Consider the following 26,040-nt stretch of genomic DNA (forward strand, 5'->3'; position numbering starts at 1 on the left):
ATGAAGAAACGGCTTATACATCATACAAAATTATGTTTTGTGAATGTTTTATGTAAGGGTTAGGTTTAGAGGATAGAATTGAACGTTTTTACAGTATAAAAATCATTGTCTATGTATCCTCATAAAACACAAATACTCATCATGTATGAGTGTGTGTGTACCTATATTTTGAGAACAAATTTGTACCTAGAAGTGAGATAAATCTGACAAGACCTCTTTTTGGGAATATGCTCACTGGTAAAAAACTATAAAAAAGTTTTTTGGGGGAAAAATTTGTACATTGGGGTGTGGGTTTGGTTGTAGTATTTATATAAAAACAATGGATAAAAGTCTAAATGTTTCCATTTAGATTGATACGTGCATGCATGTGTGTTTGTGTGTTTAGGGCTGCGTCCGAAAGCTTAGGCAGCTGACTTGATGCCTCTTTGGGTTTGCAGGTAGCGTTTGCACACAAAGGGACCTCACAAAACTGATTTCGAACGGACTTCTGAGGCAGAATGACAGTTTATTGATCTACAGCAGAGAGAGCTTTGGTGATAACCAAGCAAACATTTAATTACTAAAATACAAATTTCTCACCAAAGCAAACATTTAATTACTACAATACTAATTTCTCACCAAAAATGACATCAAAAGTGGTCAAATTTGGTCATTTACACACAAACTGACCGCCAACCACAACTTTCAGATGCCATCTTTATTTATTAGCTCAACTGCCAAAGGAAATCGAACGCACAGGATTGTGGGATATCACAGCAAAGGATACATATGCTGCCTTCAAAAAAAATCAATCAAATGATGGTATTTCAGTAGACAGGATCTAAAATGATCATTGGATGCAGACGTGCCTTGTTGCCATCCGACCTCCGTATATGCTACCTGTAGAGGCAGCATTTTTCAGCTTTCAGACGCAGCCAGGAGCGTTGCTCTTAGAGATCTGCCTTCCTCCTCCAACACACCTGTTTGTAATTTTCAAGTGTTCCTGAAGATCTTAATTAGCTGGTTCAGGTGTGTTTGATTTTGCACGCAAATTTTCATGTACACAGTACAATGAACAAATGAACATGACTGATACAACATTTGTGTATTATCAAATTCGTAGATGATTTCATTACATTGAAAATAAAGTTAAAAAAGATCAAATCCCCCTAAAAACCATTAAATCCTAAATTACATTTTGACCCTCCAGGTGCATATGGTGTATAATACATGGCAGATGAACAAATTTCAAAGCATCAGACCTTTACAACACATAGCCATTGCTGCTCCATTTTAAGACACCTTTGCAATATTCATGGCCATATATGGCTTCGTGATCTGGAAGACATTCACCTCCTGATATATATAGGCTAAATGGCTGTTCATTCAGTTTTATACTCCATTATTGTCAGCACCATGGAGAGCGCCACGCAGCAAGAAGAGCAGAAATAGACACGTTCCAGACTCCTCATCCTCAAGACAATTTCCTCTTCTCTTTGCCATCATTCCTTGAATTCTAAACCAAATAATAACGTCTTTCAAAAAGTCATTCAAAAGTTCAAAATATCAGATGTGTATCAGAACATCACATGAATGAGTTCATAGTAATATTCTTCTATAATGATATGTTGGATATGTTTTGATTATTTATATTTGATTATACATTTCTCACAAAACATTTGAAATGCTGGAATGATTTGAGTATAAAGGCCAGTGCTCTGTTGCAGCCTCTCTTCACGGTGAAGTACTTTGCATTCAGATGTGCTCTGATGTTCTGACACAAATGAAAGGAATTCAAAAAGTCATTCAAAAGTTCAAAATATCAGATGTGTATCAGAACATCACATGAATGAGTTCATAGTAATATTCTTCTATAATGATATGTTGGATATGTTTCGATTATTTATATTTGATTATACATTTCTCACAAAACATTTGAAATGCTGGAATGATTTGAGTATAAAGGCCAGTGCTCTGTTGCAGCCTCTCTTCACGGTGAAGTACTTTGCATTCAGATGTGCTCTGATGTTCTGACACAAATGAAAGGAATGGAAAAAATCTCTATTATTTTGTCAGCCATTAACATCGTAAGACAAAATGATGAGGACCTGAGACATGCCTGAGATATTCTCTGCTGGACTACACACACACACACACACACACACACACACAAGCACATTTTAATAACAGTATGATGAGGTCTTTTACAAGCACAATAACCTAATCAGGATTTTTAATGTTTGAAATATTCATATATCATCTGTGTAAATTAGTTTTTAGTGATCTTTAGTGTAATCTACTTGAAAAAAACTTAATATTTGTAGTGTTATAAAGTTATAATACAATAATAAATTATATTTATCTGCTATAATAGCATGCACAAAGTTTCCTAAAATGCTATGTATATATACACATACTACGTGACAACAGAGAACAAACAGTCAAGTTCTGTCACACGCTTTAAGCACCAAAGCCCTGTGCATGTCCCCTCTGTTGCCAGGCAACTCAACCAACTCCTTATTCATGCTCTGCTGGTTTCTCTGTAGAGGAATCCCAACCCCATTTCTCCCCGCTTTCCCCTATTTTTTTAATCTACCATCTAGCAACCTTTTATCTCTGTCATTTAATTTTTTCAGCTCACACATGAACATGCATGCATAAGCATAGGCACAGATGAAATCTGATTTTCCGTCTGCTCCTGTGGTGACCTATGCTCCTATGCATTACACATCCAATTTCATAGTGTCTCATGATATGTTTTTAATGTCTGGTAATTTTATTACACCCTTTTGTCTTATTTAGTATTTTGAATATTTCCATTTAGCTTTAACTTACTTTTATTTTAGTTTTAATTATTTTAGTTTTAGTAGCATTTTTTTGTACTTTAGATTAAACTGGCCAAGGCAACAGTTCTACATTTCAACATTTTTGTAAGTCATAAGTTTTTTTTATCACATATTTAATTTGATTTAAAATACAAAACAATTTTTAATGTTAATGTTGTTTAGGTAAATGATTACAGGCATTAAAGATTACAGTAAAGTACTGTAAAGAGAGCATGTCCATGTGCTAAATAAAGCAATAACTATATTCCCATTAAATTGCCAGTATTAAAAATTGTTTTCTGTAATAAAATTAAAGTTAAATATTTGATTGAAAAAAAATATTTAAAAAATGTACACAAAAATGTTTAAATGTAGAAATGTTGCCTTGGCAACTAACTTACATTTTATTTCATTTTATTTTATTTAAAATAAAGAAAGCATTGTTATAGCAAGGGACTGTTAAGAGAGCATGCGATGCGCTAAAGAAAACAATAGCTGCAATATATTCCCATTGAGCGACCATTAATTCCACAGAGTTGTTTGTTCTCTCTGATTGTTCATTTATCATAAGCAACAACAAATCAAATCTTGAAAGGAAAGCGCTGTGACATTGTCAGTCTGTTGGAGAGGAGGAATCCAATTAGGAAACAATGAAATACACTCTCATTAAACAAACAATTATAATTTGGAGCAGCAGCTCTGTATACATAACATAGATGTTCAAACATTCTCAACAGGTGCCAAAGGTGAAGTAAATACATATTAGTTCCCTTTATTTGGAAGAATAAATTATTTTGTTTTGTTCTCATATTGTTTCTCTTTCATCCCAACGCACATTCCATTGTAAACGTTAGGCAGTGTTTGTGAAGGCTTCAGATAGCTTCAGCCTGTTACCAGACACAAGCAAGCACACACTTGGTTGGATGCTCTGCCTCTGTGATCTTTCACATCCGATAAACCCTCATGACATCCTCACAGATGTCGCTTAAGGCAGAACGCTTTGTTAATGCCACCTGACAAGGAATCTGCATCAGTTCCACCTTAAAAGGGGCCAATAAATGAAATCCAGCTTAGTTTTTGAGTTTCCCCTCTGGTCAAGTTTGTGTGTGCTATGATTGTGCGCACAAGTGGACACATCTGTTCTGACAGATGCTTGTTTGTACCCAAAGATATGCTTTTCCAGAAGGTGCAAAGGAGTGAGGGGAGGTTAATGGAGTACTGTCTTCCTCTGTTAAGCCTTGTGTGGACATTGATAGCTGTATCGCATACAGGCAGATACCGATTCCATAACCAAAAGAAATGAGCTGTGAAGCGCCACCGTTATGCTATTAAAGCAAGATCTTAGATAAATGTGCATGGATTCCCGGTTCTCCATTCAGCGCTGCTAATCTCAAATTCTGCTGGTTCGTCAAAGCAGAGTAGGCTACACAAAAAGCTCTCAGACAGAATGGAGAGACGGATGAAAAAGGCAATGAAATGCAGAAAGACAATATGGATTGGTAGTCTAGTGGATTGGACCAGATGCAGGCTTTTAAGATCAGGTAAATAAAAGAAGCAGCCGGCACACAGTGAACTTATGTGACTTAAACTTATTTTATTTCAGCCAGATTCCCTGTTTTTAGTTTAAAAGAATAGTTCAAGATGTACTGTGAATGTTTGTTTGTTCATCAAAACAGATTTGGACCACTAATGGATCCTCTATAGTGAATGGGTGCCGTCAGAATCAGACTTAAAACACAAGTAATCCATGCGACTTCATTCCATCAAATAACATCTTGTGAAGTGAAAAACAAGTCTGTTATCAAGATGTTTTTAGCTTCAAACTGTTGCTTTCAGATCAAATACAAATCCTCTATACATATGGCTTTTTGCAGAGAAAAAGTCGCCTTTTCCAATAAGGAGAAAAATATGCACAGATCAAGCACCGTCTACAAGCACAAAAAGTCCAAAACAGTTCTAAACAAATATTTTGGTTTATTCTGATGTGAAAGGACAACAGGGGATGGACTTTATCACTGGAGGATGCGTTATTATATATTTTGAACTATTATTTTGTCCAGAAATGTCCAGAAGGATTAACCTTAAAATGCTTAGATGATGGATTTGTTTCTTACAAACAAGCAGCTTTTCACTTCACAAGACATTAATGGATGGACTGGAGTGGCGTAGACTACTTGTGGATTATTGTGATGTTTTTCTCAGCTGTTTGAACTCTCATTCTGATGGCACCCATTCACTGCAGTTCTGATGAAGAAACAAACTCATCCACATCTTGGATGGCCTGAGGGTGAGTACATTTTCAGCAAATTTTCATTTTTGGCTGAATTATTCCTTTAACTTGATGCACTAAAAAAACAAAACTGAAATAAAAATGAATAAAAAACTGTAAAGACATAAAAAACCTAAATAGAAATGACAAAACGCAACAAAATTACTAAAACAATTTATATTGTAATACAATTTAATTTCATATTAAATTTAATTTAATATGAAAACAGAATACATAAAAACAAACAAAAATGATTTCAGTGATACTAAAATAACACTGGTTTGTGCTGTGCGGTTGTGAAGCAGAGAGGGGTTTTTTTTAGCAATAAGGACCATGACATTTTTGAGTTGCACAGTGCAAAAGGAGGGGGCACAAACATGATCATCCACACAAAAGGAGAGTAACTGAGCCATGTTGGCTTTGACAACACTTTATTTCAGTCAACAGGGGAGCTGTCTCTTTGCCCAGGCAGAAAACTGAGAACAGTATGGCAAATTGAAAAGCTGTTCAAAGTAAGCCCACAGTAGTTCATTCAAGCGTTTACACTTGTCAGGATTGTTGATGTTAGTAATGAAAATTCAGAAAATGTTTGACAGATGATATATTGAGGGAACAGTACATTTTGATTCCTATTTTCATAGCATCATTAGGCGAATATATTATACTGAGAAGCCCATTACAACCATAATCTGCATTAATCATGAAGCTACAATAGACATATATTGAAAATACCATATAAACAACATCATGTCACTGTTGCAACATTAAGCTAATGCGAGTATCAGTGGCCTGGACCTTAGAAGCGTCACCGTTTGAGTAACATATACAGAAGACCAACATATTGCTCTCATTTCAACCCAAGCAAATTAAAAATGTAAATCTGCCCAAACTATGTGGGAAAATCTCAGCAGCATTTTCCATTCACTGTGAACCAAAGAAACAGCAGTGGCTCAAATGCAGCGCTAATTCCACTTGAGACTGTGCTCATGGATCAAAGTGTCCACAACAATACAAAACACTGTGGTGCTTCAAACAAACTCATTGAATCATTTACCTTTAAACCATGTGTGGGTGTGCGCTTTCATTGATGGTGCATTGCTTATGGCTGAGAATTAGATGCACAGCTGCGTGATGTGCGTGAAAGCTAATATGCAATCAGAAAATAAAGTGCCATATTTAATTTGACTTGAAATGCTACATCAGTCAATATAAAGGTGCAGTGATCTGTCTTACAGATACTGTAGTGCAGTTATAACAAAACAACACAGCTATCACATTTAGTATGTATGCGCTTTCATTTTATACAGTATGTCGTTAATGCACAATACTTGTGAGCTTAATTCATAATTTAGCCAAAATACTGACATTGATATTAGGAGGTTGATATTTTATAAATATATAATACACAAATGTAGTTAAATAAAAAACAGAGGTCTGTATGAAAATGCCAGTAAACACTGCATAAAAAGGCAAGGAAAAATCAGTTAAATACTCAGAAATCACACAACGACATACAAAAATAAAGCTGTGGAAATAAGTTTATTTGTCCCGTTAAAGTATGATAAGATGCTCTTTAAATTGTCCTGGCAGTGGTAAGATTGTAAGGAGGCAGTAAAAAGCGTTCATTTCAGAATGCTGCCATACAGATACATCAAAAGTACACTAAAGAATCTGTACAAAAACTGCTATTATAATTTTGTAGTAGAGGAATGATTGTATGTGCAATAGCTAATGGCTCAGTGGGAGGGCACCATGTTCTTACCACCAGGCTCTCTGTTGAGATACGTGGCCCAATAAACCAGGTTAAAACTGCCAAAAAGCACTGGAAAAATGATGCGAGACATACGGTCAATCTTGCTGACACTGTTGAAGGTCTTCAGTGCTTCTTTAGCCACTGGCTGAGCTTTACTGGGCTCCGCTGTAGCGCTCTTTGAGACAGTGGGCAGAGCAGAGTCCTTTGCAATGTGGGGCGCGTAGTTTGCCACAGCAACTGCATATGCGTTATTCTTTTTAATAACGGACGTCTCCTTTTTCTGAAGTCAGAAGGAATTAGTTAACACAATGTTACATGATCAGTCAATGACATTAAGCTTATAATAGTATTAAAAAAGAAACACACAATGTCTGACAGCGTTCAAAATGATGGGCGTTTAAAAGTACAGTTCACTCAAAAAATTAAATTTGCTGAAAATGTACTCACCCTCAGGCCATACAATATAGATATAGATGAGTTTATTTCTTCATTGGAACAGATTTGGAGAAATGTAACGTTACATCACTTGCTCACCAGTGGATGCTCTGCAGTGAATGGGTGTGGCCAGAATGAGTCATGAAAACATCACAATAATTCACAAGTATTCCACCACTCTAATCCATCAATTAACATCTTGGGACGTGAAAAGCTACATGTTTGTAATAAATCTATCATTAAGACATAAATCCATTTTTAACTTCAAACTATTGCTTCCTGTTAAAACTAGCCTCTGTCCATAACATTGCTTTCTCCAGTGAAAAAGTTGTCTCGTGTGAATTGACCGTTCGCAAAGACTCCTTAGTTACTGTTGCCATCCCCGACAAACAATGCCGCTCTCACACTACACACATCATGCATGTTCTCACGCAGTGAAAAATACATTGCAGTCGCAGAGCAAAGAGGAAACTGACAACGCACCAACAGACAAGTCAGAGCAGGTTACTTCTGCTATGAAACAAGGTCTCAGGACTAGCTTTAAAATGTTGTCATTTTTAAAGAAATTTAAACGATAAATACCGTTTTGTGGCTCTTTAATTTGTTGTGACAGATCACTGTATTACCTAGTTCAAACACGTGAACCGATTGTATTTTCATATATACTTAATGCACGAAATGAACATCAGAAAGTATTTTATTTCAACTGCGGAACACACCATTTTTCAAGTTTAAGTCCACCGAAGTTAATCTACTCTCCTGTCTGATTTGTGGTTAATGGGGTCATATGACGTTGCTAAAAAGAACATTATTTTGTGTATTTAGTGTAATGAAATGTGTTTGTGGTTCAAGGTTAAAAAAACACATTATTTTCCATATAATGTACATTATTGTTGCTCCTCTATGCCCAGCCTTTCTGAAACGCGTCGATTTTTACAAAGCTCATCGGTCTGAAAAGCAAGGTGTGCTCTGATTGGCCAGCTATCCAGAGCGTTGTGATTGGCCGAATACCTCAAGCGTGTGACCGAATTGTTACGCCCCTCACCATACTGTGATGCCATCTACCAGCAGGACGAGACAAAACCAATAAAACCCATTACAAACGAGGCATTTGTTGCATCCAGTGTGGACATAATTACTGATTATAATGACTTATACTATCTTTTTAGTGTTGCGTTGCGTATCGCGCTGCGTAAACATAAAACCATGTCTGCATTTGTGATCGGAGAAACAACAAGTGCTACTCTACACTGCTCAAAACTTGCGTTTGAATCATCAGTGACAAATTATTTAAATATAAAACACGTACTTACAGGCTGTGAGTCAGAAGCGCCAGACTGTCCTTGCAAAGTTGGAACTGCCCCACTTTATAAACAGCATTGTAGGCTACTGGTTCAGGAAACAGTCCTCATCCTCCATAAAATGTGCTGCACACATCTGAATATTTGGGTTGAAGTGTTCTGGAACAGTGTTGTAAATACAACTTAACCACTGATTTCTAGTTGTGTCCTCTTTTGGAAGACCAAACAAAGTAGTTTCGCTTTCACAACGAAACCCACAGTGACTCCACAACATAGCCGCGGCAACAAAAGTTACGCCTTCTTTCTTTGCGTGAACATTTGGCGTTATGCAAATCTTCCCACATCGTGACGTAGACATGTGGGGGCGTGTTAGAACGAGCCGTTTTAGGTAGGCGTGGTTGACTCTTAACTTTTATAAAGAATATCTCTTTGGATTTGAGACTTTAGTCTTTGCAACTTTACAGATCTTCTTTATGCACCAAGAGCTTGTAACACTCCAAAGAGAAAGGAAAAATTTAAATCGCATCATATGACCCCTTTAAGGCTAAAAGGAATGTTACAGCTGCGGCTACTGAGCATGCGCATTTACATAATTTCTGAGCCGACAATATAATATGAAACCTATGAAAATGGTTTTAAAAAGCACATGGGGCCATAGTTTCATCACTTTAGAGTGTCGCAAAGACTGCCTTTTTGCAGTAAAGGACCTGTCATAGTTTAATGAGTGGGAAGATGACATGAAGCGATGCAAGGTTAGCTGCATTGAAAACAGATGAGCGCATATACAGCTCCCATTCGGGGTGACGTTCACGGGATTTTGTTCACAGAATGTAAGAGCACACGTTTTAAATGCAGTGCAACATACTATTTTATTATTTAACACTCAGTATTTTAACTTAAAGGGTTACGCCACCTCAAAATTAAAATTTTGTCATTAATCACTTACCCCCATGTCGTTTCAAACCCGTAAAAGCTTAGCTTGTCTTCAGAAAGCTTTCACGGGTTTGGAACGACATGGGGGTTAGTGATTAATGACAACATTTTCATTTTGGGGTGGAGTATCCCTTTAAGCACTGCAAGCCATGCATACAGTGCTGGTGTAAGATGTCAGACAAGATGGTGGATAGCAGCGGCGGCACATAATATCCGTGTTCTGATTGGTCAGATCGCCTGTCAATCAAGCTATTTGAGAACGGTCAGTTAGGAGAGAAATATGCACAGATCACACACAGTTTACAAGCGAAAACCATTCTAAACTAATTTGACTTTGATGTGAGAGGACAACAGGAAGTGGACTTTTTTACTGGAGGAAATGTCATTATGGATTATGGACTGGTATTTTGATCAGAAGCAACAGGAGTCCTGTGGATTATTGTCAAGTCAAGTCAAGTACAGATTGTGTCAAAGCAACTGAACAGCATTAATTAGGAAAATAGTGTGTCAATAATGCAAAATGACAATAGTAAACACTCATTTTTCAGTTAAAGACAGTTCATCATTGAATTAAGTGATGTCAACATCTAGCTCCGTTTAAATAGTATCTTTGCAATCATGTCAACGATATCGCTGGAAATGAAGTGTCCCCAACTAAGCAAGCCAGAGGCGACATTATTGTGATGTTTTTATCAGCTGTTTGGAATCTCTTTCTGACGGCACCCATTCACTGCAGAGGATCCATTGGTGAGCAAGTGATATAATGCTACATTTCTAATCTGTTCAGATGAAGAAACAAACTCATCTACATCTTGGATGGCCTGAGGGTGAGAACATTTTCAGCCAATTTTAATTTTGGGGTAAATTTTTCCTTTAACTGTGCTGAATTAACAGTGTTGATTTCCCTCATCTAAATAACCCCTCTTCTTAATGACAATAATCAAAGCAACCAGATGTGCTCCACTCCAAAATCAAAGCTGTGTCGTCATGGTTACCTTATCATTGACAATGCTCTTGCCATCCCAGGCCCAGCCGCGCTTGGTGAAGTAGTTTACTGTGGCAAACTCGATGAGAGCAGAGAAAACAAACGCGTAGCACACAGCGATGAACCAGTCCATGGCTGTGGCATAGGCCACCTTTGGTAAAGAGTTTCGAGCGCTGATACTCAAAGTGGTCATCGTTAGCACTGTAGTCACACCTAGACAAAAATATAAACAAAAAAGACTGAGCGCTGTATATACCGCATTAGTGCAGCATGCCTCACTGCAGATAATTACCAGCATTTATGCCGTTCACTCATTTGTGGAAGAGACAGCACAGATGTACACGTGTAATCACAAATGCCCTGGGCTAATGAAATTGTGTTCATTTCAGTAGTCAGTCATATGCCCTAAGTGGACCGCCTGTCTTCATTTTATATAGATAATCTTCTGTTTTTTGTAAACAATTTTAAGGAATTTTTGCATCCTCAGGGAAAATCAATCAATCCAAATATATTCATCATTATAACAGATATTAGGGAGAAAACATAGGAAAATTCACAAAAATGTACAAAAATCTCACTTTTATCTTTTCAATCAACTCAAGACATTTTCTTTCAGGTCGATAAATAAAGGAATTTTCACTTTGTTTGGAAAAAATTAATCATTCCAGAATGACTGGGGTGATTTTATGCAGGAGTGCATCTGCAAGGAAAATAAAAATAATGATAAATTGACTTTTATAATTATAAAAAATGACTTTTGACTCTGAAGATCTGTTTAAATGCAATACATACCATGATGGCAGAATGATTAGGAGCAGAATGATTAGGGGGAAAACTTGAAAAATTTGAGTTTACTCATTACAAGAACCAGTTCAAACCTCTTTTAATAACCATAAAGTGCACAGTTTAGAAAGAAAAATCTTCCTACTGTTTTTAACCCATTCAGTATGACTATAATATAGTAATAATTTGTATGAATACTTTCATTTAGCAAGGATGCATTAAATCGATTAAATGTTATGTAAGATTTTTATTTCAAATAAATGGATAATGGCTCCTTTAATAAAATACATTAATTAATTTAAATATTTCACAAAATTGGTATTATTATATTTTTGAACAAATCAATTCAGTCATAGTGAGAGATATATTGTAATAGTGTTATACTTACACTATAAAATTAAATAATTTGGTGTTAATAAAAATCATTTAATTTTATATAGTAGTACAACTGTAAAACCACAACACAATCTCTTTATTTTCAAATGTTAAACCATTGTGATTTTGGCAGTTTTCCTGCAAATAAATAAACGTGCAATCTGCTTGAGTCATTTGCTATCTGTGCTGGTACTGCACTGCACAGTGCATAATTAAATTTTGCCATTCAATTTATTTATTTATTTTTTCTTTTCTTCATGGCAGCATTAACTAATCAAATGATGACCAAATGACCATATAACCAGCATTTTAAAGAGCCAATTTACAGTAGATGCCTGTATCACAGTGGTGGAGTAATGTTGTACAGTCCCAGTAAAGTGTACCATACACGGGTAGTTTACTGCATCCCCCCCCCCCCCCCGCAACTGAGCACTGATGCAAGATGTAGAATTGTGGTGTGCAAATTACGTTCAGCAATTCATGAGTGGTTACCTCATTTGCATAAATCCTTTAGTGAATTGGCCACTAAAACAACAAAGCGTGTGAATAAAAGACGCTATCAGCATTTCATTCTTAGCGAATTCCCCCTGCGAGTCTGTGTTTAATTTAAATGTGTTTTTGGATGCTAAGGCTTCCTCCCACTGAATGAACAAAAATACACACATTCATGCACATAACTGGGCAAATTTTTCACCTACAAAAACACAGACATACACACGGAGGCCAATTTTTAGAGCTGTTTGTCTTCGCTCGCAGCCATTTCAAATTCATCCCTAGAGTTCAGAAGGAAATAGAAATTGCTAGAGAAAATCAAAAACTGTACACATTCTACATCAGTTTACCCATGACTGCATCAGTAATTTAATCAGAATAACAAAATCAGCATGCTAAATTTATTTTTCATCGAAAAGATGTACACAGCCAACAAATAAATATGTGCCATAGTAAACTGAATTAAAAACCTTTCCACATTATGTTCTGATTACACAACACATGCTCACCCACCAAAAACTGTGCGTGCGGGGACAGACTCTCGGTTGAGCCAAAAAGAGACTTGGGATAAGATGACAGTCATTATGCAAGGCAGGTACGTCTGGATCACAAAGTACCCAATCTTCCTCTTCAGATGGAAATGGGCAGTCATCACTGTATATTCACCTGCACAGCAGGAGAGAAACACGAATGAGGGAAGAACGATGGATAGGAGCATATGGATGCAGATCATTTTGTGACTGCTTGCGAATGTCTTACCAGTACTGGACTTGATGGTTTCTTTGCCAACAGTATGTCCCGTTAAGTCATACTGGTTAAGTCTAGAACCATCTGGAGCTACTTCCACCGATAAGGTGGCATCACGTGTCCAAACATACGTCACCTCTGTCAGAGTGTAAGCATCTACACACAGACACAATATATTTGAATAAAACCCAAAGCACAGACAGACACTAAGCATCATGGGAAATAAAGTAAATGATTAGCATTTTTGCTTACAGCTGCCAAATTTAAGCGGACAGGAATGGAAGTCCATTGGAAAGTCTTCAAGATGCATTGGGCATTCAGCTTGCACTGTCAACCTGCACAAATACATAAATACCCCTCAAAAGGATGTGTTCTTCCTAGGGCAGTCAATTTAATTCATTAATTTAGTACTAATTTAAAATTTATTTAGTTATAAAAATAATAAAATGTATAAAAAGGAACTTTCCCACCATCAGAGCAATTCAAGCTTAATGTTAATTATACGATATATAAGATTTTTTTGAAGAAATAAATACTTCCATTCAGCAAGGATGCATTAAATTAATCCAGTGTGAGAGTAAAGACATTTATAATGTTACAAAAATGTTACCATGGACCACAAAACCGGTCATAAGGGTCTATTTTTTTTAAATTGAGATTTATACATCATCTGAAAGCTGAATAAATAAGCTCTCCATTGATGTATGGTTTGTTAGGATAGGACAATATTTGCCCGAGATACAACTATTTGGAAATCTGGAATCTGAGGGTGCAAAAAAAATCAAAATACTGACAAAATCGCCTTTAAAGTTGTCCAAATGAAGTTCTTAGCAATGCATATTACTAATCAAAAATTAAGTTTTGATATATTTACAGTAGGAAATTTACTAAATATCTTCATGGAACATGATCTTTACTTAATATCCTAATGATTTTTGGCATAAAAGAAAATTCTATAATTTTGACCCCTACAATGTATTTTCGGCTATTGCTACAAATATACCCCAGCGACTTAAGACTGGTCTTGTGCTCCAGGGTCACAAATGTCTATTTCAAATAAATGAGTGATATCTACTGCAAATTCAAAGAAATATTTTACATTTTAAAACATATTAAAATAGAAATATTATTGTTTTATTGTATTTTTGATCAAATAAATTCAACCGATGAGCATAACAGATGTCTTTCAAAAACATTAAAAACAAATTAGGACTGTCAAACAATTAACTGCGATTAATCGAACCCAAAATAAAAGTTTATGTTTACATAATACATGTGTGTGTACTGTGTATATTTATTATGCACATACATTTAAGAAAATATGTTGAAGTGGAAATAAAACAATATTTTGACTTCTAAAGACCCTTTTTGTAATGTCTTTCAATTATATTGATTTTGAGTACTTTTCTTATCAAATATTGATATATGTGATTGATTGTGAATAGTTTGATTAATTAATCAGCATATCATGTAATTATTTCGATTCATTTATTTGATAACTCTAGTACAGGGGTACCTCATGGTGTACAGTAGAGTGCCATTCTCCATAATCCGCAGTAGTTTGTTGGGCATGGTCATGTTGTGAGCCACAGATTTCTTGCCGTTGTGAAAGAAAGTGTCTGGAGTCCAGATTTTACTGGCCATCAGGTTGTTGAGACGCAGGATGTTCATTGGCCCGTTAAACTTCAGCCGCTCGTCTGTCCAGCGCTGACGGAAAAACACATCCACTGTGTATTCCTGAGAATGGAGTGAAATACCAGGGGAGATAAGAGTGCAAGAGTCAAAATTTTCTCGCTAGTCTAAAATGAGCTTATATTGAAACGAGTCTTCCAAAATGACAGGTTGTGGAATGTGCCACTTTATGACGTAAAAGTGTGGATAAACCAACCCGATCTTGGGCAAAATTTGACAATGGCGTGTATATGCTACGTAATGGGTAGGATTAGGGTTGTGAGGTAGATGTGTATCATATGTACGCGAAAACTGCGTATCATATGCACGTCAACAAATTTTGTATCATATGTACTCGATAACTGCGTATTATATGCACGCCAAACACGTGCGTATCATATGCACGCCAAAGTCAATTTTTATGTATCAATACCACGAGTTTTTGATTTTATTTGGCGTACTATTTATAAGCATTTTCATTAGACCAGGCTCGAATAAACACTGCCTCCGCACAGGGGCGTAGCCATCATTTCAAAAGTGGGGGGGACGGAATGTCTAGTGTTATACCTGTTTTTTCCCTTGTCTAATTGACAGGTTTTATTTTTAATCGTACCTTTTTTGCTTTATATGCTTTATGCTTATATTATTATATATGATTATAAAACAGAAGAAAGAGAGAAAGAAACAAAGAGAAAGAAAAAGAGAAAGAAAGAGAAAGAGAGAAATACAATACTTGTTAAAATAAAAGACGTTATAAAAGAGTTACGGAAAATACACAGAAAATAAGTGAACGTTTGTCCAAGCATCTATTTTTCCCTTATAATTTTCCCCCGCGTAATCTACGCCCCTGCCTCCGCAGAAGAAGATCAATGCCTGCTTATACATCATGGCTGTTTAGCCCCGCCCACCAATTCGCACACGAAGTGTAAGTAACGAGAGAGGCCATTTTTAATGAAGTTCCAGACCGTGTCACTTTCAGACCGCGTCACCGTGAACTTGGTCCTTTGTTCACTTAATTTTACCCTGGATTCGTTTACAAACAAGCACAATTCGACACAGGATTTTCAGAAAGAGTCAAACTAAAAGACGAGGCTGTGCCATCTACACTGAACAAAATTATAAATGCAACACTTTTGTTTTTGCCCCCATTTTTCATGAGCTGAACTCAAAGATCTAAGACTTTTTCTATGTACACAAAAGGCCTATTTCTCTCAAATATTGTTTATAAATCTGTCTAAATCTGTGTTAGTGAGCACTTCTTCTTTGCCGAGATAATCCATCCACCTCACAGGTGTGGCATATCAAGATGCTGATTAGACAGCATGATTATTGCACAGGTGTGCCTTAGGCTGGCCACAATAAAAGGCCACTCTAAAATGTGCAGTTTTACTGTATTGGGGGGTCCGGGGGGTCCGAAAACCAGTCAGTATCTGGTGTGACCACCATTTGCCTCACGCAGTGCAACACATCTCCTTCGCATAGAGTTGATCAGGTTGTTGACTGTCTAATCAGCATCTTGATATGCCACACCTGTGAGGTGGATGGATTATCTCGGCAAAGGAGAAGTGCTCACTAACACATATTTAGACAGATTTGTGAACAATATTTGAGAGAAATAGGCCTTTTGTGTACATAGAAAAAGTCTTAGATCTCTGAGTTCAGCTCATGACAAATGGGGGCAAAAACAAAAGTGTTGCGTTTATAATTTTGTTCAGTGTATATTGGATTCGACAGTAATGTCACTGTTTTTATTATGTGGTCACTATTGCTTTGTCTCTTCTTACAGATCATTTGATATAAGTATGTATGCGTTTTTGGCCTAAATGACGGCAGCATTCATCTATGAAGGATGTACTGTCAAACGTTTTCACAACTCTTACCTAATCATAGCAGTGTGTGTTTCTTTCAGATTCTAAAATCTGATGGGTGGGTTGAAAACAGGACAGAAAAATAGCCTATTAGGCCTACTTCTAAATTATGATGTTTTTTGATCTAAAAATCTTGATAACATTATAAGTGGACCTCAGAGAACAGTACAAAATAAAAAAACAAAGGCAGTTCATGACCCCTTTAAAATTCACTATTGGTCAGAGCATATCTGATAATATAGCAATCATTTTTTTCTATTTCAAACTTTCTTCTAAAATCAATGTCAAAAAATCCAACTATCCTGGACATTACATTGTATGGTCTGGATTCAGTTTTTTAGCAGTATAGTATAAAGTTATAGCATCAGTCATCTTAGTTGTTAACATGTAATGTTGTAATCTGTATAGGCCGTAATTTATATATGTACAATACCATTTCAAAGTTTGTTTGTTTTTTTAAAGAAATTAATACTTTCATTCAGCAAGGACACATTCAGTCAATCAAAAGTGACAGTAAAGGCATTTATAATGTTACAAAAGATTTCTATTTTTAATGCTGTTCTTTTTAACTTTATATTCATCAAAGAATCCTGAAAAAATGTACAACGGTTTTCATAAAAATATTAAACAACACAACTGTTTTCAACACTAAAAATAATAGTAAGCAGCAAATTCACATGCACCAAATCAGCATATTAGAATGATTTCTGAAGGATCATGTGACACTGAAGACTGGATTAATGGAACAAATTATTTTTTTTAATATATTAAAATTTGTTAATATATTATTAAATATATTGAAATAAAATCCTGAAAAAAATGTACAACGGTTTTCATAAAAATATTAAACAACACAACTGTTTTCAACACTAAAAATAATAGTAAGCAGCAAATTCACATGCACCAAATCAGCATATTAGAATGATTTCTGAAGGATCATGTGACACTGAAGACTGGATTAATGGAACAAATTATTTTTTTTAATATATTAAAATTTGTTAATATATTATTAAATATATTGAAATAATAGAAAACCGGTATTTGAACTTGTAATAATAGTTAACAATATTTCTGTTTTATTATATTTTTGATCAAATAAAGTGTAAGAAAACTTCATAAGGTACCATACATTTAAACATTATTTAAGATGCACAACTTTCACAAATTAATACTGTGGAAACCTGTAGAGAGAAGTAATAGAGCAGTGTTGTGTTTTATATTATTTACAAAATAATGCAAATCTCTTGCTAGAGTCTGACAGGTTACTCATCACAGGGGATGACTGGAGAACTGCAGATACACTGCAGATTTCAAAAGTCATGATTTCCCAAGAGCACCCAGAAAAAAAAACATGACAGAAATACCCAGTGTGATGATCGTCCTGACATAATACGGTCTTTACGAACAGAGAATTTTCTAGTACAGGATAGTGAGAGTGTTCAGTGGGGTTTAGAAAACACACCACTGGCCAGTAAAAGATGATACATAATGAATGAATGAATGAAAAATCTTTTTCTCTATTCTAAATATTTGAGAGCAGACAGTGTGAATTGGGGGAAAAGAAGAGTACTGAGAAAAGCTTTTAGCCAGCAGCAGGTACCAAATGCTATGAATAGACAACAGATGGAAAACAAGGACTGAGGTAGAGAGATGATGTGGTATAAAAGGAGAAAAAGTGAGATAACCAACAGGAAAATATAAAATATTTCTGATAAATATTATTTAACTCACTATACAGCACACAAATCATCTGATGTGTGAAGAGGGATGTCTTACCATGTCCGTATCTGATACTGGTCCAAAACTGGTTACATAGATATCAGTCTTCACCTCTGTCACTCGATCTATGTTACACAGCAAAATGAAACTCCAAATTACAATGTTATCAACCAGGAATTCCTCGTCTAAGTCTACTCAAGTATAATGTGCTATATGGTTGTCAACAACTTAAATTTCAGCCTGCTCCTCACATAAAACTACTGAAGACTTGGAATATAGCAGATGAGTCATGTGTACTTTTATGACTGTGTTTTTTGAAGCTTGATAAATCAGCATCCGCTTTCCTGGATGGAAAACGAAAGCTCTGATATTCTGCCTGAGATCTCCTTTGTGTTTCACAGATGAAGGGAAACTAATTTGGGGTTCAAATGACAGAGGTGAAAAAAAGATTACATTTTTATTTTTTTTAATCTGAGTGCACTATTACTTTAGCTTATCTTTAGTGGAACCATGGCAACACTTCATTCTGGCTCTTGGCTCGCCCGCATGTCCACTGACTGTGAATGCGTTTTTGTGTGCTAGTCTCTCTAAATCTCAAAAAGGAAACACATCACAAGAAATCTATTTGCCTCATGGTGGGCGTCACTCGATCCATGATGTCTTTTATGTTGCCAAGCTCAGAGCTTCCAAACAATAGCAGGGGCCACATAAATACATATTAACACTGGCAGACTACACAGGCAGGGTTTGTTGATTGTTAAGTGGAGATGAGATTGCTGACTTATTCAGTCAGGCATGGCTCGAAATTTCTCAGGTCATCAACACCTCATTATAATTAGTTTATCAGTGGTAAAATCAGGTCAGAGTGACAATGCAGAAACAACAGAAACAACACAATCACAGTAATTTTGCTTATTAGTACATCATAAAGTGCATATAACTGTAATATCAACTTCAGGAAATATGACACAGCACTAATTCCCTAGGTGTTCTTACCTCCAAGACCAGGTCTCAGCCTATTGTCGTAGCCATCAAGCAGTCGGTCCAAGATCCGTGTGAAGAGGGTAATGTTGTTTTTAAAGGCATCTGAGCCGGATACATCTGTCTCAGAACTACACAAGATACATCTGGCATCTCAAAAGTCTGTTACATAAACATATACTGTAGGCTACAGAGTTGCATGCAGAAAAAGCTGTTCTCTACAAACCTTGTCCCATAAAGTTATGAGAGGACGACCATCTGGCAAAAGCACAAACATGACAGCTGTACCAAAACACCTGAGACTTCATCTTAGCAAACTTGTCTCCAAACGGCCAATCTATTAACGATTCCCTCTAGGTGCGTGCATATTTACATACACGTTTGTATAATTAGTTTTTTATTATTATTTATTTTGTGAACATAAGTATGTATTAAAATATTGACTTTTTCAAAAAAATTAAGTTGAAATTGACACTGCCATGATGTAGTTGCAACTGACTAGCATTACAGAAATGTTCAGTATAAATTAAGGTCAATCACAAGTATTTTCAATGTCAGTTACCACAGAAAATAATTCAATCAAAGTTTGAATTTAGAATAAATAAATAAAAACTGAATTCCTCATTAAGACATCAGGGTTAGTGTAACGTTTCATAACGCAAGTGGTGTCAGTTTGCAGAAATATTTTACTCATATTTCTGTAGATTGTATCACACTAGTCTTATGTATCACATGTATGTATATATAATATACTTGTGGAAAAAACTGTGCATTCGTTGCCTTCTTAGTCTTATTTACTTTTATTCCAAGTTGCCTTAATTATGATTTTTGATAAAAAACTGAATTCCTCATTAAGACATCAGGGTTAGTGTAACGTTTCGTAACGCAAGTGGTGTCAGTTTGCAGAAATATTTTACTCATATTTCTGTTGATTGTATCACACTAGTCTTATGTATCACATGTATGTATATATAATATACTTGTGGAAAAAACTGTGCATTCGTTACCTTCTTAGTCTTATTTACTTTTATTCCAAGTTGCCTTAATTATGATTTTTGATGATATTATGATGATATTATCAAAATGATTATCTGTGGTGGTAATTCAACATGCTGTCTATTAAGATTAACTGCATTGAAGTCAGAACATTCCTTTAAATCGTGATTTAATTGTTACAGTATAAGGAACAGTTCACCTAAAAATGAAAATTCTGTCATCATTTACTCACCCTCGTGTCCTTCCAAACATGTATGACTGATGTTCCTCTGTGGAAGATTTTTTGAGAAATGTTGGTAACCAAACAGTATTGGTGACCATTGACTTCCGTTGTATGAACATAAAACAAAACATAAACGACATTTCTCTAAATGTATTTTATATTCCACAGAAGAAAGTTACACAGGAGGATAGAATCCTGGACAAGTGCTATGGGAACATTAAAAAGGCTTATGAGGCCAGATCTAAACCACCTTTGGCCAATGCTGACCACAATACCATCTACCTCATTCCTACATATAAAACCATGCTCAAACGTAGTAAACCAGTAGTGAAAGAAGTAACAGTGTGGTCAGATGACGCTATAGAAAGACTAAAAGGTTGTTTCCTATGCACAGATTTAGATGTTTTTAAAAACATGGATATTGATGAGACTACGGAGACTATTACAGACTACATAAACTTCTGTGTGGATAATGTACTTACTAAAAAGAATGTTATCGTATAGCCGAACAATAAGCCGTATATAACTAAAGAGCTGAAGGATTGCATTAATCGGGAAAAAAAATGCATTTAAAAACAAAGATTATGTTGAGTTGAAAATCATACAAAAAGAGCTTAATTGTCATTTAAGGCAAGCTAGGGGACGACAGAAATATATGATTGAGTATAATTTTACTACCCTGAACTCTAAACTGTGGAACACTATGAAAGTTGTTACAAATATGGAACCAAGTAAACCACGTATATGTGTAATGGATGAGTTTGCTAAAGCAAATGAGCTGAATGATTTTTACCTTCGGTTTGAAACACAGGATTTTTCGGATGAATGCAATCTAATTGTAGACTCTTTGGTATATGTTGGCGATACTAGACTGGAGGCAGACAGTACCAAAGTGCAGTTATTGTTTCATCAGTTGTGTACAAAGAAATCTAAAGGTCCGGATGGGATTTCTGTCTGCCTTTGAAAAACGTGTGCGGTAGAACTTACTCCAGTTTGGTGTACACTTTTCCAACATTCACTGGATTTACACAGAGTTCCTGCACTTTGGAAAAAATCTGTGATTACCCCAATCCCTAAGAAACCACACCCATCTGAGAATAATGATTATAGACCTGTAGCGATAACTTTGATCGTTATGAAATGTTTTGAGAAATACATGGTGACCTTACTGAAAAATGAAGTGACACCACAGCTAGATCCATGGCAGTTTGCCTATAAGCAGGGAAGGAGCATGGAGGATGCAGTAGGAGGCATCACTCATTTAGTTTTGAAGCATTTGGGGACACTAAGGCATACGCACACCTCCCTTTTATCGATTTTAGTTCAGCTTTTAATTCACTACAGCCTTATTTACTGTTGGATAAATTAAAGAAGATGCAGGTAAATCCACTTATTATTAAGTGGTACTTTTACTGTTTAACAAATAGAACACAACAGGTAAAGGTTAATAGGACAATATCGGATTCCAAATTCATTAGTACAGGAGCCCCACAAGGATGTACACAAACGGCTGTGTGAGGAAAACCACCAACAACTATGTTGTAAAATCCAGTGATGACACAGCCATACTTAGTTTGTTATACAAAGACCAAGATATATCATCTTATTATGATGAAATTAAACAGTTTGTGGAGTGGTGTGATGCGCACCATCTTGTTGTTAATGTGAAGAAAACCGAGGAGATGATCTCTGATCTCAAGTCAATTGGAGATCACAGTTCAGTTTTTATCCATAATGTTCCTATTATGCAGGTGTCCTCTTACAAATACCTTGGTATTCATATTGAGTGTTCATTGACATGGAATGTACATGTTGAAAGTCTGTGTTCCAAGTTACATCAGAGACTGTATTTCTTGAGAAGGCTGAGACTCTATGGTGTTAGCAGTAAGATCATGTGGTTGTTCTATCAAGCTGTACTGGAGAATGTGATGATTCGATATGGAATTCATCTTTAGTATGGTAACTTGACAGTGCAGTTAAAGACTAAGCTTACACAGCTTATTCGAATAGCCATGAAGATTGTGGGCATGAAGAAGCATTCTTATCTCCAGACCCCGTATAAAAAATCAGTGCTTAGAGAAACATACAAGATCTTAAATGATACAACGCACATTTTGAATCCAGAATTTGAAATGTTACCATCAGGAAGGAGATTTAAAATGCCGAGGTGCAGACTAAATAGGTTTAAGAATTAATTAATTCCTTCGGCAACTAAGGCACTAAACAGTAGCATGTGTTTTTATCAATGTTTTATTGAGATGGTTGTTTATTTGTGTGTGTTATGTATTGTTTAAATGTGGTGATGCAGTGGCTGTTTTTGGAGCCCAAGACAAATTTCCCTGTGGGGACAATAAAGTATACCTTACCTTACCTTACCTTATACAAATGTGGAACAACATGAGGGTGAGTAAATGATGACAGAATTTGAATTTTGGATGATGTGATATCAACTTTACACTAGGCTATTTATTTATGTCTATTTTAATATATAATTATACTGTTTTGTTCTGGCAATATTGTAAATGGTGACAATCATACCAAAAAGCTTTTTGACTGACTCTGAAAGAGAAAAAGAGGGAGAGAGCGGTTGTGATAACCACACGTTTATTGGGCTTTATCTTGGGGGGGAAACGCGCGCTCTCTTGAGAAAAAAAGAGTATTTTGTTTTGCTTACCATGCACGCCATAAAGCCAGCAGAAACAGGTAGATTAGAAATCCATGCGAATGACCCAATAGTCTATTCATTGTTGAGTTATTCCCTGCCAAAGAAGTTATTTCAGTCTTCAGGTCAGTCTGAAAAAGTATTTATATGAGAATGAATCAAGGCAAAACATACAGTGACATTTATTTCTGCTTGTAAGCGTTTTGCGTTTGCGCACAGGCATATTTCCCGAGCGCGCACTAATGGTCATAAGCTGGAGCCAGACAGCCAGCCTTTGTGTTTCAAAAGTTTGACATTTTGAAACTGTTGCCAATATAACAGCCATACCTCCAGCGTCTTTACCTTTTAAATGAGATCGATTAAAACTGTTCAAACAGAAGAGGAATCGTGTATAAAACTGTCGCTGTCACTAAGTTTAGACGTTCAAAATGTTCACAGCCCCAGGAAACTGATCGATAATTTACAAAACCAAACCAAAAATGCAAAATACACAACAAATTACCTTCCTTTCACCGAAGCGCAGCTCCTTTGAGACGAAGAAATAAGAAAAGTTGTGCCCCTCGCGCTCACGCTTCCAGAGACGTCTCATCCGTAGATTCACGGAAACTCCCAGGGCGCGCGCAAAGGCATATAGACTGGCACGTGAGCTTACTGATAAGTGAGATATGCCTTCTTCTATGAATCTTTACGGAAACAACCCAGAGGCGTCCCCTGGTCACCAAGAGTCAAGACACACAATCCGTCTGTATAGCCTAAGATGCTCATGTGAGAGCTGAAGCAGCTTGTATGAAATATAGCCTAGGCGTGAGCCTGGAGACTGAGAGCATCAAGTAGCCAAAAGACGCAAGAGGGGACACCGGGTCCTAGAGCCAGCACAGCTCACACATTTGCCCACTGGAGAGCGCATGGACATCAGGACTACTACACATCAATTACATTTATTCCACCTGTTGGGTTAAATAAATAATAGTAGGCCTACTAGCTAATTAAATCAATTCTGCCCTTATGTCGTTCCAAACCTGTATGACATTGTTTGTGGAAAATAAGAAAATATATTTTGGAAAAATGTCTCGGTATTTATTTTGTCCAAGCAAAGGAAGTCACTGGTCACCAAAATGGTTGCCAATATTATTCAAAATATATTTAACTTAAGCTTCAGCATAGTATTTCTTAGATGTTCTGCTGATGTTAGCTGTCTAATTTATTTGATTAAAAATACAGAAATATTGTGAAATATTATTACATTTTAAAATAACGTTTTCATTGTAATATATTTTAAAATGTAATTCATTCATGTGATGACAAAGCTGAATTTTCAGCATCATCTTGTTTATTTATTTATTTATTTTGCCGAAGCCGTGATATATTTTTTACAAATTCTTTGATTAATTGAAAGTTCAAAAGAACAGCATTTATTTGAAATAGAATTCTTTTTTAACATCATAAACATTATAACATTATATTTGATCAATTTTATGTGTCCTCGCTGAATACAATTTACTTTATACTGTATATGTACAGGTAATCACAATCTCACATCAGGTGTACCAATCCAAGTATAGAGACCACATTTGAAGTGTGAAAGAGATTCACATCTCTATCATGTCTCGGTTCTATTTAACATAATCCCTGTCATACTTCACTTCTGAAGATAAGGTTCTTGCATCCATCGTTTAGTCTTTGTCAAATTATCTTGTAAAAAACATTCTGTCAAAGCAGTTGCCATTGTAGACAAGTGCAGTACCAAATTAGCAATTCTTGTCTATGAAAACCAACAAGCAGCCAACTCGTAACATTAAAGGTATTATCTTGATATAGAAAAACCTAGGCCTATGTATTTTTACTTGTTTGTTTACACACAAAAACAGCTTTATTTAGCATTTAATTGTGTCTGTTGCAATGGATAATACTCTAGGAAGGAACTATTTTTATACTATTTTGTTGACATTTGTTGACATTTTCTGACATATAAAATGTATTGCCAGAGATCCAGACAAGCTCTGCGGGCAGAATGTACAGAAAGCCAAAACACTGACAGGGAACATAAGCAATATGTCAGGACCCAAGCACATAAAATGCATATATACAACATACTTAAACATACACATACTTAAACATGTATGTGTCTACAGACAAACACATAAACATCACTGATTACTGAGAGAAAGATAACTTGCATTTTTTGTTACTGCCCATATTGTTTAGTCTCAGTCTTTTCACAAAACTTCTTCAGCTCATACGAACATTTTCCAATATTGCTCAAAACTATCCTCTTTCTCCTGGAGTTGCCAGTTTAGGATGGATGTATAACAGGTTACCTGTGTGGTGGTGCTTTAGCCCAGTAGTCTTTCAGCACTGTGCTCTTGGGTTTAAAATGTACTCAGGCCATCCCATATGTATGAGTTTGCTTCTTCATCAGAACAGATTTGGAGAAATTTAGCATTTTTTCACTTGCTCACCATGGATCCTCTGCAGTGAATGAGTGCCATCAGAATGAGAGACCAACAGCAGCTAAAGACATCACAATAATCCACAACCCAACTCCAGTCTATCAATTAATGTGTTGTGAAGTGAAACGCAGTGTGTTTGAAATCCTTCAGAAACAATCATTTCAAAACAAACTTGTCTACATTGGATGGCCTGAGGGTGAGAAAATTTTCAGAAAAACACTAAATTAATTTTGGATTGAGCTATTGCTTTAAGCTCAGGATACTCTTGGGAAACTTTTTCTTTTTTAAAAATAAGTGAACTGTAAGACCCTGAAAAAAATCCTGCAGCACAATGTTGGTCAGATCATATTCTGAAACCAAAGAAAAGACAACATATTGTTACAAATGTCAAGTGCCTATTCTATCTTTCAACACCAAGCAATATTGGTTGCAATATATTGACATTCCCTGAGGAGAATTTAAGTGTTCATTTGTGACTTTATACATAGGCCAGTATACACAGAATGATTAAAAAAAACATAGGTTTGTTTCACACCCACAGATAAACAGGGGAATGTGTATTTGTAATAGGATACAATTATTTATTTATTTAT

At 35.9% G+C, this 26,040-nt stretch overlaps 1 protein-coding gene across 2 annotated transcripts; it reads right to left on the minus strand.

Annotated features, from left to right (window-relative positions):
- Window positions 1-5,527: 5,527 nt before the first annotated feature.
- Window positions 5,528-23,903, minus strand: gabra2a (gamma-aminobutyric acid type A receptor subunit alpha2a). Of its 2 annotated transcripts, none has more exons than XM_016255524.1 (10): window positions 23,500-23,903; window positions 23,010-23,128; window positions 19,132-19,247; window positions 18,193-18,260; window positions 14,394-14,614; window positions 13,130-13,212; window positions 12,890-13,033; window positions 12,644-12,796; window positions 10,491-10,693; window positions 5,528-7,106 (listed from the first exon to the last, which is right to left on the minus strand). In XM_016255524.1, the coding sequence occupies exons 1-10, from the start codon at window positions 23,584-23,586 to the stop codon at window positions 6,810-6,812; spliced, it is 1,491 nt and encodes a 496-aa protein (XP_016111010.1). In that variant the 5' UTR covers window positions 23,587-23,903; the 3' UTR covers window positions 5,528-6,809. The 2 variants fall into 2 exon arrangements, with proteins under 2 accessions (XP_016111010.1, XP_016111011.1); XM_016255525.1 differs by having other exon boundaries at window positions 23,010-23,094; window positions 23,500-23,570.
- Between the last annotated feature and the right edge of the window lie 2,137 nt (window positions 23,904-26,040).

Source organism: Sinocyclocheilus grahami, unplaced genomic scaffold (genome assembly GCF_001515645.1).
Source record: "Sinocyclocheilus grahami isolate Dianchi unplaced genomic scaffold, SAMN03320097.WGS_v1.1 scaffold1343.1, whole genome shotgun sequence".
NCBI lineage: Eukaryota > Metazoa > Chordata > Actinopteri > Cypriniformes > Cyprinidae > Sinocyclocheilus > Sinocyclocheilus grahami.